This window comes from Rhipicephalus microplus, chromosome 3, assembly GCF_043290135.1.
Source record: "Rhipicephalus microplus isolate Deutch F79 chromosome 3, USDA_Rmic, whole genome shotgun sequence".
Lineage (NCBI taxonomy): Eukaryota > Metazoa > Arthropoda > Arachnida > Ixodida > Ixodidae > Rhipicephalus > Rhipicephalus microplus.
Window position 1 is genome coordinate 9,876,383 of NC_134702.1, and position 22,440 is coordinate 9,898,822.

The following is a 22,440-nucleotide window of genomic DNA, read 5'->3' on the forward strand; positions in this document are numbered from 1 at the left end:
TCACCATACTGGCCATAATTAAGGCTGCACGACTGAGCATATCCACATTACCATTTTTTTATAAACAATCATATACAAGACCTAGCAGCCACCACCAATAACCTGCTACTTTTGCGCTGCACCAAATTACCTTCGCACTGCAACAGTAGTGATATTGGTATTGTGGAAGGGCAATTGTAAAACCCTTCATTGATATGCGGGATTTAACGTTCCAAAACCACCATATGTTTATGAGAGACGCCGTAGTGGAGGGCTCCGGCCGGAAATTTCGACCACCTGGGGTTCGTTAACGTGCACACAAATCTGAGCACAAGGGCCTACAGCATTTTCGCCTCCATCGAAAATACATCCGCTACAGCCGGGATTCGATCCCGCGACCTGCGGGTCAGCAACCAAGTACGTTAGCCACTAGATTGCCGCGGCGGTGTGTAATTTCAAAATCAAATTTATATCCCCCTTTCCCCCCGGAGTCCCCTTAGCGAAGAAATTGGCAGAAATAGCCGGTATCGAGACATATTTTGCAAAGTGAAAGTAGAGAAATGCAGAAACGCTTCAAGTTGACTACAACACATGGGAGAAGTGTACCTGCCAATGGGTGCGCACGGCTCCCCGTCGACGGTGACGGCCGCCTGCCGGTACTGGCCGAGCTGCGAGGGTGACGCGCTGAACGTGATGTTCGAGTAACGCGCTCGCTTCTCGCTGATTTGGGGCAGACCCAAAACGAGCGTGGTGATGATGGCCACCAGCGCCAGCACCGCAACCACCGCCACTATTACGCAGTCGCGCTTGGTGAAGCTCGTGCTGCGCACACAAAGAGAGAGAAAAAAAAGGACACCTTTATCAATGAGAACCGTCAGATCACGAAACAGCTAGCCTTCGCAGATATGTTGTCTACGTATATCTGCCGGTCACTCACGCCCATTTCTAAAAAACGAACACTTATAAGCCACTCGCACGTCTCTTTCTGCCCGCACAGGGGGCATATTACAGGGCTTCTGTTGGACTTTCCTGTACCCCCCCCACCCCCCTCTAATTTTTTTTTCTCACATCGAAACCCGTTATAAAAACACAAGGGTCGCGTGCGCTGTAGCTGTCTGTCATCACCACCACCGGTGACCGTAACAACTATTACGCAAAATAAATAAAAATACGTAAAATATACAAAAACACCAGGGACACACAATGTAATTCGAACCCGGGTCCCCTGCGTGTAAGCCCAGTATTCTAGCACAGAGCCACGCTGGTGCTTGAGACTGTTGCAAACTGATCTTAGGCAGGCTTAACGTAGAGAAAAGAATCGCGTTAATACGAGTAATAAAGCGTTTTAGAACAGCGAAACGACAACCAGGCGTCAATTCGAATTGCCTACCGAGTGGGTCATCGAATGCTCCAACTTAATACAAAAGCGTCAGGCGTAATCCTTTATCGTCGTCAGACACAGCACAAAAAAAAAAAACTGCACAATTCCTTGCAAGTGTGTAGCGGGTACCACACTTATCCGAAGAATGAAGGTTCCTTTCACTGCATTTCCAAGCAGAGGAAGGTATGTTCACTGAATTCCGAACAAGAGGCACGGCTGTGTCGTAGAACACTCACGTGCCACGGGTTCGATCCCCACTGAGACCCAGATGCAAAACGAGCTCTTTAACGCGACATGTCGCGTTACAAGGCTCTGAAAGGCCGCTCTTCAAGCTTTCGCTGTGACTGCTACGCGTTCCACGCAGATCTGGCGATTTTTTTCTTTTAGAGGAATGTTTTCGGGCGGGTCCCCAACAGCAGAAACGTCATGTTTAACCTCCAACAACAATAGATTTGTCTAGATTTATCAATAAAGCTGATAAGGGACGTTCATGCACGATGAGAAACTAAAATTAAGTCACACTAAAACGACTTACAACAAAAAGAGTTTATACCATTCATGCACATCTGAAGCCTAAGGAAGCGCAAAAAAAAAGTGGCTGATCGGAATTTCGGAGTGGCTGATCGGAATTTCGGAATCGGTATAACACGAAAGTGAAACGCGTCTTCATATAGGTAGTTGAACGTTTCTTGTGCATTGTTTCAGCAAAAACAACAAATTTCAAAGCCACGTTAAGAACGGCAAGCAGCTCGAAACTTGCAGGGCGCACCACAAGCAGAAAGCACGCACGAAATTAGCATACACAGGACGAGCGCGGACGAACAACCGTCACAGCTCGACACAAAGTGCACTGTTCAAACAGAAATAAAGATGCATGAAACGAGCGCACAAGTATACGCAGGACAAGCGCGATACAGCACAATTCTTCCTGCGTCGTGTATCAGCAGCACGCTACTTTCCTAAACGCGGCCGCGGCAGCGTCCGAAGTGACTTTCGTCCTCTCCCGAATTACGAGTCAGATAAGAGCGCGCGCAGGAGAGACCACGCTCCATGGAGGCGGTGCTCCGAGGAGGCGACGACCATAAAGTTTCCCAATATACACTAGAGGGAACTCTGGCGCTAGTGTCTATAGAAGCTGCAACGCACAGTGCTTCAGCGAGCATGGGAATGATGGGTAGTATACACACATTTGTCTGATCTTCGGTACTTCTGGCCTGCTTTTGGCTCTGTCTGTGTTCGTGTGGCTTGGAGCTGTTTTCTCACGAAATAAAAATCAGCAAATGTTCAGCGGTTGCGCGTCACCTCCTTATTCTTTTAGACTTGCCTTTCCAAATCGGGTCACGAAGTTCAAAAGGGCTGAATCTTTCAAAACCAAACCGAAACACAGCAATAAGCGAAGCCGCAAGTACGATTCGCCGCTCGCGAGTACGAAGACTAGGCAAATATGTGTACTACCCATCATTCCCATTGACAATGAACGATCGCAGCGACACAATCCCCTCTAGTTAACTTTAGGAAACTATGATTTGATATATGTGGGGCTTAACGTCCCAAAACCACTCTGATTATGAGAGACGCCGTAGTGGAGGGCTCCGAAAATTTAGACCACCTGGGGTTCTTTAACGTGCACCCAAATCTGAGCACACGGGCCTACAACATTTCCGCCTCTATCGGAAATGCAGCCGCCGCAGCCGGGATTCGAACCCGCGCCCTGCGGGTCAGCAGCCGAGTACCTTAGCCACTAGACCACCGCGGCGGGGCCTTTAGGAAACTATGGCAACGACCTCTAGAGCGCCCAACGCTAAAGCCCTTTACACAACGCGAGCCCGTCGCGCCCTCTCACTACTGATAACAAAAACGCGCTTAAGTTTGGAAGCTCTGAGGACTGTCAAACGGTGTATGGTGTATATAAATGACTTGCCATTAGCATTCCAGACAACGTACGCTCCGTGGCGTAGTGGTTAGCGCCGTGAATCGGGAAGGAGCGGTTTGATTCCGCACGACGAATGCTTCCACCCGTTTTTTTTTTTCCTTGAAATAGCTTAGTATATATTTTTAACGTCACTTCCGTAACCTAAGTACGCCAGCGGAGCCGTGGAAGACCCTGGCTTGAAACACTTTCGTGTAAAAACAAACTGACAAGGTACCGGAAAAAATCTGACTAGAAGGTGCTAAGAGCGATTTGATGGATGTATTGTTGTACGATTCCCATAATTTTGCGCCAAACTACTTGTCTAGACACGACCAATGAAGAAGCTGTTTACAGTCTGTACATTTAGTGACTGCATGCCAACAAAAATGTCACAAACCATTGGCCTAATCAGATAGGGCTCAACATCATGATCGAGAACTTTACTGAAGATCTGTGGCCCGACCACAGTATAGGGAGGTCAACATCCCGCGAAACATGCCTCTACTCCACGTGCGCCATGTGTCTAACCATTATATCCCTTACACAGCACTGGACTTTACGTATTTCAATGCAGTAGAGTAAAACGTAGAAACGTCGGCCAATTAGAAAGTATAACGGTAAACTCTACTATATAGCACGCAAATCCCGCCAAAATAAAAAAAAATGCTGAGAAGGTGAATCTATACTGGTACCCAGAAATGGATGTGAAGATAGACGTCCAAGCAGTTACTATAGCCATGAGAATTTACAACGGTGAAAGAGCATATGCCAAAAGAAAATTGTGTGAGAGTAGGAGGTGGCACGCTTTAGAGGTAATCTTGAAGCCCAAGCTAGCGTCTTGAGGACAAAAATATACCGGTGTAAGCATTCACAACAAGAGGAAGTATGTTTTTGATGCAAGAAAACTCCATTGACTACATTATCAAAAAACAATAAAATTGTCAGGATATTCAACGAACGAGACCGGGGAAAAGGTGCATCAGATGATTATGAGACGCCATAGTGGAGGGCTTCGGAAATTTCGACCGCCTGGGGTTCTTTGATGTGCACCCACATCCGAGCACACGGACCTACCGAATTTTCGCCTCCATCGAAAATGCAGCCACCGCAGCTGGAGTTCGATCCAGCCGCGACCTGCGGGTCAGCAGCCGAGTACCTTAGCCACTAGACCACCACGGCGGGGCAAGGGGTGCATCAGTCAGGGGCAATGTGTTTCAATTTCGACGTATTAACTAGTCAGTGGCTGATGTACAGCAGCGGTCACGTCTGTGTATAGCGCGCGAAAAGCGGGTTTTCGCTCTGCGGGGAGAAACCTCGAGGCAGTTTCGGGCTCTGAAGTGCTGTATCAGAAGCACGTGCGGCCTAGCTGTCAGGCTGACCACGTTAGCGCCCTTAACTGCCTCAACGTTTCGCCCCGCAGAGCGAAAACAGGCTTTTCGCGCGCTATACACAGACGTGGCCACGGCTGTACACAGTATGTGTTTAAGCAATTGATAAAAAAAGGTCCTGTTCCATGCAAAGTTTAGGAAATGTATGAAGGAATACAAGTTATACAAAAATAAAGGCGCAGTCAATGAAACAATAACAGATTTCTTGTGATGGCTTAACGAAACAATTTTCCAAGGTAAAATAGGTTAAGTCTGCTAACATATATAAAGAAATATAGTGGACGCTCATGACGTAGCTAGAGAGGATTATAAAGGGGGTGGGGTGGGGGGAGTTCAATTCATGATTGATTGATTGATTGATTTGATTGATTGATATGTAAGGTTTAACGTCCCACAACCACCATACGATTACGAGAGACGCCGTAGTGGAGGGCTCCGGTAATTTCGACCACCCGTGGTTCTTTAACGTGCACCCGAATCTGAGAACACGAGCCTACATTTCCGCCTCCATCGGAAATGCAGCCGCCGCAGCCGGGATTTGATCCCGCAACCTGCGGGTCAGCAGCCGAGTACCTTAGCCACTAGACCACCGCGGCGGGGCAAAAAAATCCTCAGACGGGCGGCATTGAACCTATGACTACACGGTGATTGTCGCCCCGCAACTGTGCGATTAACGCATCTCGACCACGATTGGCGCGGGGGAGTTCAACATATTCTTCATCGTGATGTAGTCTCGTAACAATATCCTCCAAAGTAACTTCTTCAGCGTGATGTAGTCTCGTAACAATATCCTCCAAAGTAACTTTCTGGCTACGGCGTGTACGCGACTGGTCCCCGATTCTGCGGCGGTAACCAAATCTGTCGTAGGCACGGGACACAGCTAAGTTCACGCACAACCGCGTCGCCAGATAGAAGTGGAACGGCTAGTGAAAGCCGAGCGAAGCGCCGATAAGAGAAACAAAGGGCTGCTGCTGCTGCATGGCAGGCGCACGCGATAAGGTGGGCGCAGCGAAGAAGATTCCAGCGACGATATCGCTCGATTGTTTCACGCACCGAGAGGTAAGGCCGTTCGGACTCGTGCACGCCGAGCGGCCTTCGCAGTTTGCAGGAGCGCGCGTCAATGTGTACCTGCCAAACACCAGCGAAATTCGTGCGAAGCATTAGCAGAATTAAGTTCCCAGCGGCTGGTGTATCTAGAAAAGGGCGCTATACTAAGATGCCGCGGTTCCAAACGCGAAAAAAAAAAAACATCTCCCAGGCCGCTTGATAGCATGGTACAGACGTATGATGGGCAGGGCAGCTGGGAAAGTGTATTGGGAAATCGATACGAAAGAAACAGAAGAACAGGCACCACACCTGCGTAGCATCAGCTATGATAATGTTGCAGTGGTTTGTTGGATAGGCCTGGTAGATTTGCCACCAGCCACGAGGAAAGGGCGGGGGAAAAACAAAAAAAAAAGCTGATCGAAACATTCGGCGTTCGATGTGCGGCATGCTTGAGCCAACTTGCGCGCCTCAAAAAATTTTCAAATAATCGCGAGATGAAAAGCGAAAGGAATCCTGCTTTTAATAAAGCACTATGCAGTTCGAACAATTTTGTCTCGGATCATGGCAAGAGCGTGCGATGCGGTTCCCCAAAAACGCTCCGGCACGAGAATACAAGCCAAGGATCGCTGCACAACGTGGCCCGTGGTGGTACACCCGTCAAAATAAGTCGGGACGTGCGAGCGACGACCGCAATTCGATAAAACTGCATCGCCGCGCCATCTGACGTGCTGAGTGCGCATGCGAGTCCGTTCATTTTCATATCTATATCTTTTTACTCGCTCGCAGTGGGCTATAGGTGATTACATGCAGCGTTTCGCGCTAGGCGTCACTTTCTGGCGTCAATCTGCGACGCACCAAATTCGACGGGGGCACTGTGGCGGTGAAATGTACGCGGCTCACCATGCCCTGATTAAAGAGATAGCATCTCTTGCCTCAGTGGCGAACCGATGCAACACACATCATTACTTCTCTTCTTTGCCCGTGCCGTGAGGAAAAGAGCACTTGTGCGCGGAACACCTTCCAGCCACGCAGAACGCGCTGGTTTGATTCCTACTTGGACAGGCTCTTCTTATATAATTATTAGTTATCTATTAACCGTCGATAGCGTTAAAGAGCTTGCTGTGTAGAAATTGCGGCGTCGGCGTCGTTGGCTGTGAGCGAAAAATGATCTTATGCATGACCGAAAAATCCAGAACTATGCAAAAAAAATAAAAATAAAAAATCCTCGGTCAGAATGGGGATCCAAACCGGGTCGTTTGGGTCCGAGTAACAATCATATGCATAGTGCCCGTACCCCTTCCACGTTATTCTTTCAATGCGCACGCCATCGCTACGCTTGTTTTTCGACGATAATGGCGACCAAGGACATCTCATATCGCCACCGAAGAACTGTTTGCTTTCCATCTTTGCCCTAGAAAGCAGGGGGACCAATGGCGGACCTTCGCGGTATTACGTCATCGCTCCATTTTAATTTTTACATCCATTCTTGCAGAGATTATTCTTCCGGACTAGACAAGTCAGGGGAGGAGGGCGCTGCGACTCAAATCTCCTCCCTTCCTACTTCCGTAATAGAGAATCCAGCGCAAGCCTATACGCTGAATAATAGCGTGGCCCGGAGTCGGCACATGCAAAAAGATAAGTGCTCGAACTCGACAGCATCGAGGGAAAGAGAAACGAAGCCTCTCGTTCAGTAAAGACAGGAGGCTTGCTGCACGGATATGTATGTTACAATGGCTGACTGGGAGTGTTACGAATTTAAAGGTGCGAGGATCACAACGAACAAAAGGGGACAGCTGCTCTCCCTTTACAGCTGCTCTCTCCGTAGTCGCAATGAACTATACGGAGAGCAGCTTACGAAATCGTTGGTATATTGTGAGGGCCCTAACTAGTACACACGGTAAAACGTTCGCGATAAGCGTTGTTTTTTTTCGGGTATGTGTGCCCTATAGCTGCGAAGACTGCTTTATCGATTGTGACGAGCTCCATCGTGACGACCGATACCTGTTTCAGCCAGCGCAGGCCGTAGAGAAGACATGTGCAAGAGAAAGAAATGCCGCATCTGTATACGTTTTAAGTGGCCGTAACTATTCCAAATGCAAGTTTGCACTACAACTTAAGGCACCTTTACATTAGACAGACGCGACACCGATTTTGGTCTGCGGACTGTCTTTGGGAGTGTCGTCTTTTGTCGGCCTATAGGTACACTGCAAAGACAACAGTCCGCCGGTTGTCTCTCGAAGACCTCGCCCACGCCTTGTCGTGCTCACAGTCTCGTTGGCCAGTGCTGTAGTCACATTCGAGGCACACGCAGCGACACCGACTAAACTTGCACACCTGCACCTCATTTTGAGCCTTGCTCCCTGCTCTGCCATTGTCCCTCTCCGGCTACGCGGCACAGCCCCCGCCATAATCCATGGTGACAAGGGTGGTGGACACAATAGGGAAGCGAAGACTTCCGTTGGGTGCTCGAGCTCCCCATTCAGGCGCCGCGGAAACCTCGGAGAGGGCACTGTTAACTCCCCCAAGATTTCCCGCTTCGTGGTCGTCTGAAGCAAAGTCTCGGCGCAAAATTTCGCTCAGCCGCGGATCTCCCGAAGACACAACAACGACAGGTCTGCGGATGCGTTTTGGTGGTGTTTTTGGTCTGCCATCATGTTACACTACGATGAAGTGGTGTCTTTTGAGGCGTCATCGTCATCGTGGGCCTAGTGTGACCATGGGGTCTGGCGACTTCATCGGGGTCGACTCGTCGGGCAATGGTTTGCGTCTGCATCGTGTCTTCGTCGGGGTCATGTCAGTGTCGTGTCTCTAGTGTGAACACGCCTTTATACATGCAAACTCAAATATCTTGACGAGGTGAGTGCATCACATCTTGATTTTAGAGGTTACAATATGTAAAGCTTTTTTTTCTTTTCAAAGTCAGCCATGTTAGTGCCTGCTTCTAAGTCTTGGTCATATTAGTGCCTGCAAATACATTTTTATCTTTTGAGCCAATCAAAGTGTTCTTAATTTTACACCTGCATGGCTCACGCATTTGAAATCCCCTGAATAAAAACATTTATGACGCAATGAATGTATTAGCCTTGCAGTTCGGTAAGGACCATGCACTTTTTTTTACTTCACATTATGAGGCGCTCAAATCCGTCGAGCATCGCATGTGTATAATGAATGATCGCCTCACACAAAGCTGTCGCATCGTTAACTCCCCTTGAACGAGTTCCCGCATGCGAAAGCGATCCGCCTATAGGCACATCTCCCCTTATCTCGATAATGCAATACGTGCTCTGCACACCTTTGTGACCTGCGGTCACTATCGCGCGAGCCACTGCAGGCGCCCGCCGAATCGTCGATCCTTGCAGGGGTCGCGGAAAAAAAAATTCCGAGAGATTTCACGTGACGTCGCCGTCGGCCAGGTGAACAATGACAAAGTCGCGTCAGATAACGTTATCCCCGCAATCACAGCTTAGAACTAACAGAGCTATCGGGTTTCTGCGGTGCCTTGACGAAAAGAATTGTACTGGCGATGCAGCTAGACAGGTGGTAATCTGGCAACAACTTGTGAGCGCCGGAACTTTGCATTGTCATCATCAATGTTAGTTACATTTTCAAATCACGTATATATATTTTTTCAAACTAGGAGCTCACATTATAGACAAAATTTCCAAGAAATAGCTAGGCTTTCCAGAACTATTTTCTATTTTATCAAACAGTACGGGGGGGGGGGGGGGGCAACTATTTTTTATGTATGCGTGTATTCGACGTGTGCGCGTATACACGTGCGCATATATACACATGTATTATATGCATGCCAAATTGAAAGATCAAAGTAATCGGGGTTGATTGCGATGTCACCTGGAATACTGTTTTATTTCGACCCCCTTAAAAACAGTGTCCTTAGTGTACCAAGTACCTGGCACGTACCAGGGTTGTCATTCGCGAACTTGAAAGCACACGTTGCTGCAGCTGTTACGACAAGCCACTGTTCAAGGCCCATTCTTTGCAACGGAAAAGCTGGCCTCGGATGAGAGCTGGAGGGGTCAAAAGGACCGAGTGCTAGAACCGTGGGTCAACGTTCGAGCAGGCGGAGATGTCGAAATGAGTGTGAATGAGTCCCAGCGAATTGAAGCTTGCGAGTTAAAACTTAATCACGGTACTTAAATAGTTGTTTATTAAAGACACTACGTGCAAGGGCGGACAAAATCATGTAGAGATACGAAACGCAACTCGCCGGACGCACAAATAGAGGGCTTGATGATTATGAGTGATTCTACATGCACAAGCGCTGTCGTTTGCAGGTCTAATCGATAGGAATTGACTAAAGGATAATTGACGTAAATTAAATGAAGTATGTAGATATTACGTGTCATTAGATACCAATGATCATACAGTAAACTCTGATGGCACCTTCGTGAGGTTCGTTACTCGATGGTTTACTACGCCAGTTAAATACTGTTATATTATACATAAATCTGTGCAATCGAAGCAGGTCACCTGCGCCAGCCGCCAATCCTGACGGCATGATATAGACCAACATTACTCAACTAGAGAATTTGCAAAATAAAAGCAGTCATGTTTGTTTATTCAAAATATTCTCCATATGACTCACCCACTGAACTAATCCAGGCTAACAACATTCCATACCTTGCACTGAGATGGAAAGCTCCACGTTTAGAATTTCTTTACCTCCTTTGGAACCCGAAACTAGCAATTAGCCCCTAACCCTGTCTTTTTTCTTCTACATCAAGGCTTACCCGCCACCATCATCTTAATTATTTGACACCTTATTTTACGAGGACAGATTTATTCAAATTTTTTTTTCTACGCACCATAACAGAGGAATGATTCATTGTAGCACTTAATCACATTGGGATCATTGCTGATTGTATTGACTACATTTGTGTTTGCTTAGTTTTGTTTTTTCTTCCCCCACCCTGCTTGGACCTGTACAAAGTCTGCAGTATTGAATAAAGAAGAAGAAGGCAAGCATTATTACTAGAGGCTGGTCAGATTAATACAGTTCTTTGGGAACCTCATTGAGATCATGCATGCTGGCTTTATCAGTAGATAACATCTTTGACTTGAAGAATGGGCGGCTCTCACGTGAACTAATGAGCAGAGGTGCTATGCTGATGGAATCTGCTTTGAATCGGACACTGACTAATGTGGGTCACTCGAATGTATCGTACAGAAAATAACGTGAATTGGCGGAGTTCCAGAACTTCCAGTAAGATGTGCGTGCACCGAACATAGAAATGTGTTGTCAACTTGGTGTTGCCCACAGCCACACGAACTAGCTCCGTCTAAAAAAATTCTAATGAATGGGTTACGAACAATGCTACTCACTGCATTCGCATCTTCTTAGAGTATTCTCAAAATTTAATACTGCTTTAATAAACAGGACAGTAATATAGTAATCTGAATTTTTTTAAAAAAAAAGAAAAGACCAGTGCGCAGTGAATGAAACTGTTCAATTCCATTACAAAGGGAGGTTCTATAACGGCTTACACCACTCGGAAAGCGGAGGTAATAAGTCATAAAAAAATGTAGACGTCTACACGGCCTATCGCACACACAACATATTCCTTTCAATGGCTCCACCGAAGCTTTAACAATGGTTCATACTAGCTTGTGCAGAGATAGCGCACGGGTGCTTGACGTCAAGCTGGTCTGAGCAATCTCTCCTTCCCAAACGCAACACGTAACGAAGGTTAGGTTGAACCTATTAAGCCTAGGGTGGATTGAAAATCGTCAGTAAAAAACACTGAAAAGTACCAGACTTGACCAGCAAAGTAATTGGCAATGAGGCCAAAATGTTATCGTCGACAAGCAAACGCGTGCAAGTGAAGACGTATAAACCGTGGAAGGAGTCGTCGATACACCTTGTAGCAACGCCTTCGAAGGAAGCCGTCTAAAAGATCATCTAGCAACGAGAAGCCAAAGAAAGCAAGAGGGCGACAGATAAGCGTGCACGTCTTCTGAGTGTGTTCGTACTTACGCTTGAAATACGCCGACACACAGTGCCGATAACACCACCACGCACGTGAGCATGGTACAGGACGCACATCCTCAAACGTGATACAACACGAACGACGTGTCTAGGAATCCAGGTGTATGGTCAAACGTGTGGACACTCTGGACGGAAGAGGGCGGGTACATCTTGCCCCAAGAAAATGGTGTAAGGGGGCTAGATACACAGCTTTCTGTGCCCGAGCACTTACAGTAGCAAAAGAAAACACTCGGTGAGCTAACCATCGAGAGATGCCGCAGATCATGATGCGTGTTACATCAGGCAACAGACCGCACGTCGATTTGCCGGCTACTTCGCCGACAACTCCGATGGAGAATGTGTGTTTCTCTGAAACGAAACCTGTACCCGACACATGGGCAACTCACTTGGGTTCAGAGAGGTCTTCGGCGAGTCCCTTGGTACCGGCAACAGTGCCGTAGCCACCGTTTGAAGGACTGCGGTTCAGAAGCTTTGTCTTTTCGCTCATGGCTCCCTGATGTTGTCAGTCCCGGACAAGCCGAGTTCGGGTGCGGGGAGCGACAACGGTGGCAGGTCGCGCACTTGGAAGTAATACGAGTACGGACGTTTCCCGGCTGATCCCCCGGCCGTACGTCACATCCACAGCGCGCCGCTTCTGCCGTCCACTGCGACGTCGCACTATCTGCGGCCGATAATGGCCGCCCTCCTCGCCGCGCCAAACCGCCGCCCTATCGGCGGCTCGCATCTATCGGACAGATCGAGTGGCCGACAATCGAGGATGGGAAAACCGTCTCGTGTCCCCCGAACAGGGTGCTGCGCCCAGCGGTGGGTCTGATGCGCATTTCTCCCGGGAATGTGGCATCAAGACATTGGCCGTAAGGGCACCCCATGGCATTCAGGGAGGCAGACTGGATCGTGGCTGCCCGAAACCGTGTTCGTTCTTCGAAACGACCAAAGGTTCGTAAGCGGAAGAAAGAAAGCGAGTGTTTAAATCGACGTCTCCTCGTGTTCTCCATGCATGACCACGGCATCACCACGCATCCTGAACTGGAACACTGGTGAGTAGGACAGATCCGTACAGCAGTGCACGAGTACATGGCAGGTAAGATTGGCATCCATCCGAATACATCTCTGAAATTCCATCCTGTCCCTAAACATCTCATCAACTCTGATGGTATGCGTGGCCGCCTCAGAAGGATGTTCGTTTTGGCCCTTCGGCTCAATTCACCAGGAAGACGTTTTTCTTTCAAATTTCGACGGTGTCTTGGTGGAAAAACACGTGGCTTTACTTGACAGCTTCGTTTTCTATTTTCTTTTAAAGAAATCGACGTAGTCACTGATACAAGGAAACTCATCCCCAGCGCACAAAATCGGTTCATGTTCTACTCTGAGCCGTGTTTGCCGAAAGCTTACGCTCAGACTAATCCCCATTTCAAGACGGCATTTAACAGCAGATTTCAGTATTTCTTGTAAGATCTGATTCACCAGTGTTGGAAGCGTAGTGTTATGGCCACGCATGTTTTTGAAGATAATGCGGACAAGGACCTCAAAAAGTTTAATTGAAATCACTTAACTTCCACCTTTACCACCGAGAAAAACGGAGGGGGGGGGGGAGTAGGCAGATCATTATGAGAAGGACGTCATCGTTTTATTTTTTTGCATTCACTGAAAAGCTCACTAGCGCTCCGACTCCCGTCAGGAAGGAGGGAGGGGGGGTCTTGAATTTTCTACGCAGGTTTTGCCTGACATTAGATGTGCATAAATTGCTTGCATTGCCTCCTTAGCTCCTTTCCCTGCGACGTTTGTATAGAAGCTTTATAAGCTGTTTCAAGAACGACTAAACGAGCAGTTGATAGTTCGCGCTCTATTTTGTATCCATCGTTTTTCCTCTGTTCGTACTTGCGCACATATCTTACAATAATGCATGGATAAACTCGACAAACAAAAGTCTCCTTTGAGACTCCACAAGAACTTCTAGAATTCGGAGCGGGAAAGAAAATGCTACCGCACGAAAGGTACATCATACTGCATACTGTAGCGATGTCACCGTATCTACGCCGTAACAATGCGTTGTATCCCAGAAACTTGAATCCAGCAACAATCTCGAATGCGCAATCTTGCCACTTCCGACCGATTTATACACCTGCCACACCACCTTCGATTATCTCAAAAGGCAGTCACATAAAATTTTACAACGCCGCGGAACTAAACGGTGTCCAAGATAGCATCGCTGTTGTATAGCTGCAAGGCAACACCTACACCCAACAACCGGAACCAGCTGACAAATACCGATGGCTTAATGTCGGACAAACGCACGAACTGATAGAGGCACTCTTGACGTACCCGCACGCACTCTTTTGGCTTGTGGTGTGTGACGAAGTACAAAGCAAACGAGACAGAAACCGCGGCCGAAAATCGTTGAAGTACCGTGGTGCAGCTATAGCCTGACCAACGTGCCTTTATATCTGGCAAAACTTTTGAGTGGACAGACGAAGGTGAAGTCGCGACGTTACAATCGCTGAATCAAAATATGTGCAGTCGCATTTTGCATACAGGCATCTAACGCGCAGCGGAAGGGCGATTTGAGATAGCCGCTGAATCAGGGTCATTGTGGAAATATGTAGTGCTAAATTGAAATACACCATAATGGTAAAACTGACTAAACAGAAGCACTCAACTATTGAAACCTCGAGAAAGGAATTACGAATAGCATTGCTTCATTGAAGAATTTTTGTTCACATTTGGATAATTAATGTTAATAACAGTTCTGTTGCCTTCATTAATGCCTACGCTTTATCTATTGAAGGATATATGGAAATTTTGACCTTTTACTTATAGTCAACGGTCACTGCCCGAGAAAACCCATGGTCTACGTTCAAAGATCAGGCATATGCATCGGCTCGGAGGTAGCTCCTGTTCTATGCGATGCTTTCTTTAGTCACGTGGGCAGAATGACACAACATGACCTCTAACGGGAGAATATGAAAACTATGCGTTACGTAGATGATTTTCTCGCGATATTTATTCTTTTATTTATTTTAAATACCTCCCAGGCCCCATGGGGAGCATTGAATAAAAAGACCATCACAAGATAAGAAAACAACCAAAGAAAGCAAATACATGAGTGAAAAAAGCGTATACAATAATCACGTGCTGGCAATGCGATGTAAGAAGTATAATTAAGCGGCAAAGAATGCTGATTGATTGATATGTGAGGTTTAACGTTCCAAAACCACCATATGATTATGAGAGACGCCGTAGTGGAGGGTTCCGGAAATTTCGACCACCTGGAGTTCTTTAACGTGCACCCAAATCTGAGCACACGGGCCTACAACATTTCCGCCTCCATCGGAAATGCAGCCGCCGCAGCCGGGAATCGAACCCGCGACCTGCGGGTCAGCAGTCGAGTACCTTAGCCACTAGACAACCGCGGCGGGGCATGGCGAAGAATGCTAAGAATTCTCAAAAAATGAAAGAGTAAATGGTATCAATTGTTACAAAATGAGCGGTGCGATAGTCATGTAAAAAGAAAAGGAAATACACTTAAAAATGCACATAGCATAAGCACACACAAAAACATCAAAACGTAAAGTACTGAAGACAGCCAAACAGTGCTAAAATTAGAAAAAAAAACAGCAACGATACGAAGAAACAGGCAGCGAAAAAAAACAAGAAAAACAATTTCGTGGGAGCACACAGCTTGACACAAGAGGAAGAAAGAAAAAAGAAAACTGAATTCGTATTACGTTTACAAAACGGAATGTAAAAATGATGAATGTGAATATTGTTATGACGAGGCCTCTAGAGTAAGGAGTTCCCTAATTTGTATGTTTGTGTAACAGTGTTGTTAGGGAGTGAATTCCATAATCGAATAGCTCGTGGCAAGGCTGATGAATTAAATGCGTCTGTGTTCCCATAAATGGGATTATAACTGAGGACGTTGTAAACACGTCATGAGGTGCAGGATGCGCGTACCAATGGGAAGTTTGATTGTTTCACTTGATATCTGTGAAACAAGGACAAGAGGGCTATGTCGTTTGAAGGGAAAGGTTGAGATTTATTTGCGTTATGGTGGACTGGTAGTTGTAATCGCGGGAAATAAATCGACCAGCTCGATTTTGGGTAGCCTCTGGCATGCACATAAAGTACTCACGACAGGGAGACCATATGGGAGATGCAGATTTAAAATGCGGACGTGCAAATGTTAAAAAGAAAAGTTTACGAATGTTAGACAGGCATTTATGTAAGTTGCGGCGAATGTACCCAAGAAATTTGGAAGCGGTAGCGCATATGGTTGTGATATGAGAGGTACAGGAAAGGCTTGGTGTAAGACTTACGCCTAGGTATTTGTATGATGAAGTCTGAGTCACTAGGGTTGTATTTATGTAATACGAAAAGCTACGATTCGAAGTTCTATACGAGAATGCATTTATTTTACATTTCGATGAGTAGAGTCTTATTTGCCAGACTTAACACCAATTTGTAACGATTTCAAGACCATGTTGTAAAGTGAGATGATCATCGGGTCTTCCAATTGGTCGATCGGTCATCTGCAAATACACGTATGTAGGATGAAATGTTATTAGGCAGATTATTGATGCAAATGAGAAAGGAACGGTCCTAGCACAGTATACCATGTTGCACACCAGAGGTGAGAAATGTAAGTGATGGCGTATAATTATAAACCGTTGTGAACTGTTGCCAGTTTGTTGGAAAGTTGCCGTGATCTTCATGCCATACGTGTTATGACCAATGTTCCCATATCTTTAAGGAGAGGGCACTGAATGAATGTGCACGTATGAATACCCTCAGGTCAATTTCCTTCACTCTATTTGGTTTGCCCTTCGCTTCACACCATATTTGCCTATTATCTCGCCTAAAACAAAGAAATCGCTATTGAGTTTTTTTTTCGCTCATTCAATATTATTAAAGGGTACATCCGCTAATTACATTAATGCAGCCGTAATTAAGTCATGCTCCTAACAAGTTAAATGCAACTTCACAAAGAGGCGAATCGGCTCCGGGAAGTCGGGCTTCCAGGCGACGTTCTTGTCTATGCGCCTAGCAGAATTTCGCGCAGACTGAAAACAGAACTGGCTTGTGGTGTGCAGGTTGTTGAGCGGCAGAGAGCGACCAGTAAGTTTGTCACTGTTCCATATTTGCATGGCGTGTCACACCACGCTTAAAGGCAGCCGCAATATGGCGTGCGCGTTCTATTCTTTAAAAAATAAAACAAAATTGGTCGCGTTTGTGCAGGCACCGAGAGAAAAGCAATAGGATATGGAGCAACGCATTAACGTCAGAAAGCCTTCGTTGGCTGTAAGTCGGGGATTGTGTACAGCAAACGATTCTCGTGTGATGCTTTATATATTGCGCAAATTGGGCGCGCTGTAAGAATGTTCGTCTAAGGAACATCACAGCTCTTTGGACGGCCCGCCTAACAAGCACTTGACTATCCACCGCAAAGATTACAACGGTTCCCCATCGCTTTTTGAAGCGTCGCAGATTCCATTTGCGCACATGCCCCAACTGTCCATGATACTGGCAGAAGCTGTCATGATTAAAAGGGAGACTATAGCACGCGTATTATTCAGCCTTTGCTGCACCTACGCATACCTTCAGCAAAAACTTGTAATAACTTTCGGTATGCTGTATCTGTGATGTTAGCTTTGGTAATGAAATCTTCAGATTTTCGTTTTTAATGCAAGTAAAATTGTTTCATTTCGTCTCGTTCATGAATGTACACATGGTGCCATATTTTAGTTCATTCGTTGTGACGGTATTGCCAAAGCGGATTTCCTTTCAAATCACTGCTCGTCACATCAGACAAAAATGCTGCACGGATCCTTAACGCCCCGCATGAAGAATCGCGCAAGCCGAAACCAAACTTGGTAGCGAGATATCTCAGAGCACAGACATGCTAGAATTCTTTCAAATGCATCCTTGTAGAAACGCAACTGACTACAACTTTTTTTTAATAGGTAAACTGCCCACTTGCTGCAGTCACTAAAATTTCATCATTTAATCTTAGTTTAATGGGAAGCTGACACACTTTGAGCTCCCCTAATCGTGACTTATCTTGCGAATGCGGTTTCTTGTTCTTTACAGTGCTCAGTTTTAAGAAAAAAAAAGAGTTCAATTTCGAACATCAGGAATATCGTTAGGCTGGCGACATTTACATATACAGTTATATAACGCCGCTATTGAGGTCAGGCGTGCGTCTCTACGACACCCTCCCCCAATGGAGACAAAGTATATGTGCTAAATTATCAAGAATAAATGTAGAAATTAACGCACTATCACATCGGCATCTGCAAAGGCAGCGTGATAGTGGTGATAGCATACGAAGGAGCTCCAGTTCTATCCAATAAAACAATAATATCGAGCAGGCGTTAGTCAATAATTGTCAACTGCTCGCTCAATCACGCTTTTCAGGCAGGACTGGAACTCAGCAGCCTTGAAGCATCGGCAGAAGGGAAATCCCGATGAACTTCACCGAAATATCGTATACCATGACCCGTGCGAAACAAGTGCGCTATCAGTCAGGTGCATTTACTTTCACGAATATGTAAAACAATTCAATATAACGAAGACCTACCCTGCCCCGTTTCGACATCAGAACACCTAGGATACATCTGCGCTATAGGATCTACGCAGTTTCGGACGTCGTGTACACTACACGAGTTTCTCCTTTATTTCCCTTTCCAATACTCATGCAGGGTCCCTTTCAAAACGCATGCCGTGGTTTCCTATAGTGATATTAGTCTAGATAATCCTGGTGGAACACAGACATACAATAGCAATAACGAATCTCGAGAAACATTCTTCGCAATGCAGGTCTTGCAATCGAGTAGATATCATCGCCCCACTGCAGCTTCTTCGGGGCTTGTCACGTGTCACATACTTGTAGATTGTGTACGAAGACATGCTATACCTAAGCCTCCTTGTACAAACGAACGAACTCGCAAAACGAATGGGTCCTGCTTTACTATACTGCGGTTACGGCGGGCATCGGCAGGCGGCGACATGTTGCACGCAACGCTGAAAAAAACAGCAACGTATAACCATTCCACTGGCTTTAAATGTAGTACCCAGTTCATTGGCATAAATTTCTGTAAATTTCACGCACGTACAGACCATCGATCATTCGGAGCGTCGTTAAGGTATAAGCAGAGTACTTCGATATGCATCACCTAATTAGACAACTCTCAAAGTTTTAAACATCCTGTTTGAATTTTCTACGTGCGAGGATGCGGAGTAGACAGCTCTTGAAATGCATCATTCTTGTCGGAAACAGAAGCTTCAACTGTGGCCATGACTGAATAAGTCTACCAGGAAGATTCATGGAAACATTTCGGCGCGCACACAATCGACGGAACAACGAAAGGCTATAGAAGACAAACACGCGCGAACTCACAACCGAGTTTATCGAAAGAAGTACACGAAATATATAAAATGTTTCCCAGAATGTCCTCAAACCAACTAGCCCAATTTTCCATACAACTACCGGCGAGACATTGCACCCCACAATAAGTTATTAGGAGAAGGGACACGACACCCCCTCGAGCGGACGCCTATGAAGATGGCGAAACAGCGAAGACCATGTTAAGTGCACGCATATTACGCCTTAACTTCCCAAGCAGCGCTTTTCAGCATCACTCGGTAGTGAATGTTTCTTCCTTTATTAATCTTGGCACATGGTTACGAAGCTGTCGGAGCCCATCTCCTCAGCGACACAAACGCATGTCGATGCAAAGGTCTTATCTGATAGCAGCGGCAACAGCGGTACTGTGTAATCGACGCAGCATAAGTGCGCAAACAAGACTCGCGACAAAAATATATCGCATTGAAACACGAAAAACAATCCACAAGCTTGCGGCGGTGCTGTATAGAAGGCGCTGCAATACTGGACATCATGCCGAAGGGAGAGCCTGTGCAATCAGCCAAGGGGCCGCGCTTTGCTGTTCGAAGCTCCAGCTGGCTGCCTTATAGGATCGACCACCAGGTGGACACACGCCGTAGTAAATATACTCACCGCGGGAAGAGGGCATGTTTCTTGTTCATAGTAGCGCATATTTTGTTCACGTGCTTTTGTTCCTAGTTGAGCATTTCTTTGTACAAAATAATTAAGACTTCTTTATCGAACTCTTCTTTGTATTGCAGTGACACATTTTATTACGATTAAATATATTTTCAAGAATGAAAAATTCAGAATTTCGCTTTTATTGGGCTTCCTTCGTGATATTTATTAGTTAGCTCGGCAGCACCTGATAAATCGGGCGTCAGCCTATCACCTGGCAGCATGCCTGTGAAGAACGACAGCACTTGAATTGCCGTGTGCCGCCGTCGAAAATGCCGACGCCCCGTGAAATTAGAGCCGCGGCCACTGACATTGCAGTGACGTACGGCGTACCTGTTTTGACCGAAGCCCGCTTGAGATCGCTGCAGTACGGCAACGCATCAGCACAGTCGCAAGGTTTTAATATCTCGAGCACTTTTTAAACATCGAAAAAAAATCATTCACTATATACATTCGTACATATAAAAAAAGAAAGGAGTGGACGTTTTGTGACACCCTCTACAGCGTAATCCGGGATTTAACCACGATACGATTACAAGACACACCCTAGTGGAGGACTCCGAAAATTTTCGTCCACGTGAGGTTCTTTAACGTGTTGCTCAATCTACGCACGAGTGCCTTTAAGATTTCGCCTCTGGCGAAGCACTGTTTACCACTGTATCACAGTGGTGGCGACCCTGCTATGTAAGGAAACACACTAGTTCCTCGAGTGAACATAACAAAAATATCGGATAATAGACGACAGTTAATTAGCCAATGAAGCGCATTATAAAAAATACGCTGTAGCGAGCGCGGCGTGACGGCAAGTCATATGTCGTTGGCTTCATTCAGTTGCGCCGAACCACATCTTTTAATAGTAACTTTGTTTCTAGTTACGTGAAACGACCTGTGCACACATACGGGCATGACTGAGCGAGCACTGTTTCCGGGCGGGAGGCGCTCGCCACGGTGTCCTCCCTTTTGTAATTTGAGAACTGTCGTGTGACATAGATGTGGCTATATCGCACGACAGTTCTCAAATTATATTATCGGACTCCAAAGGAGCTTGCCGAAATTTTCAACTGGGATGGATCACACCCCTAGCTGCCAAAATTCTTAAATAATCTCCGCGTTCAATAATATGGACTCCTGGGCATCAGGGCCTCGCAGCCAATGAGGCGGCGCACGCCACCGCCCGCACACTCATTTCCCGGGCCACTGCCTCGCCCACCGATGGCCCCTGTGTTCCATAAGAAAACGCTCCTCTCCTAACTCTCATAGAGAGATAACTACACATTACCGGGACTCCCACCGCCATTTTCCTCCGCCCTGCAAAGGACTTAGGAAGGCGGACGAGATAATTCTTCTCCGGCTATTGACCAATACTTTGCTGTGCCTGGCAGTGCTTAAACACTTTGACTCTTCCTTTTCCGGCCTCTGCCAGTACTGGGCGGAGGTGGCTGACACTTACCACATGGTATGGCATGCCAGCTCAATCCTTTACCCTGAACCCAAACACAACAAGAGAGGACAGGGAGGCGGCCCTGCTCGGTTGACAGGACCTTGCGGCCCCACAAGCCATGGTCCAGCGTGCCAGGACAGCGGCCACGACCAATGGTGTCCCTGACTAGGGACTCCACCTAGTACTGCAGGGAGGCTGACCCACTAGAGGCTGGTCTCCCAAGCAACCTCTGTTTTTTTCTAAATATATGTTTAATACTACTACTACTCTCTTGGATACCACTCGCCGAACCGTTCTATCCTAACTATTTCCCTCGTTCCCTCCTTATACTCTGCCTTGTTCACCAATGCTGAGCTGAGGTGTCTCTCGAGGTTGAGACAGTTACGGGGTGCGCTTTTCTCTTTATGTCCTCCATTAAATATCACTACCCCCTTCCTCCCCCAACACACTGTTCTCAACGCACCTCGCGTAGTCCTCTTTGCAAGTATGCACAAACTAATTCAACTTGTAGCAACACCGCGCGTACCCCCGCTTGACGTACGCGGAATTGCTGCGTTAAGAGGTACATACTGCTACCCGGACAATAAATACCAACGCTGCCGAGCGTAGGACAAGCTTCCGGTTTCCGACAAAGAGCAAACGCGAACATGCTCATTCGCAAACAGCTGTGCACCATTTGGCCTTGTAAACATTAACAAGCAGCGCCGGGGGCGCCAGGGAGTCGCATTCCGGCCAGTCGGAAAGTCACCTTTCCTCACACACGTCGATCATTTATAGCGAGCGGCTCGAATTCATACAAACGTTTGCAGTGACCTGGATAAAACGACCCTCTGTCAGTAGTTGTGACGATTATATATACATACATATATATATATATATACATACATACATATACATACATATACATACATACATACATACATATGCATACATACATATACATACATACATACACATACATACATACACATACATACATACACATACATACATACATATACATACATACATATATATATATATATATATATATATATATACATATATATATATATATATATATATATATATATATATATATATATATATATATTAGTGGGCGCCGCCTAATGTGGCAAATCCACTGGCTTGTGCAGAAGCAGAATTTGCAAGAACACGCACACTCTCGGCCGTTTTGCGCACACCGCCACTCGTACGTCATTTCCACAGACCAGAAAGGAGGAAAA

At 46.4% G+C, this 22,440-nt stretch overlaps 1 protein-coding gene across 2 annotated transcripts in view; it reads right to left on the reverse strand.

Annotated features, from left to right (window-relative positions):
• Positions 1 to 22,440, reverse strand: part of LOC119182810 (scoloptoxin SSD14) — a 64,397-nt gene that overhangs the window by 16,714 nt on the left and 25,243 nt on the right. Inside the window, exons 1-2 of one of the 2 annotated variants that reach the window (XM_037433476.2) lie at positions 12,101 to 12,354; positions 586 to 801 (exon numbers count right to left, since the gene is read on the reverse strand). In XM_037433476.2, the coding sequence (XP_037289373.2) occupies positions 586 to 801; positions 12,101 to 12,201 (317 nt within the window). In that variant the 5' untranslated portion in view covers positions 12,202 to 12,354. Of the gene's footprint in view, positions 1 to 585; positions 802 to 12,100; positions 12,355 to 22,440 lie in introns of those variants that run through there. The other variant, XM_037433477.2, reaches the window with a different exon arrangement.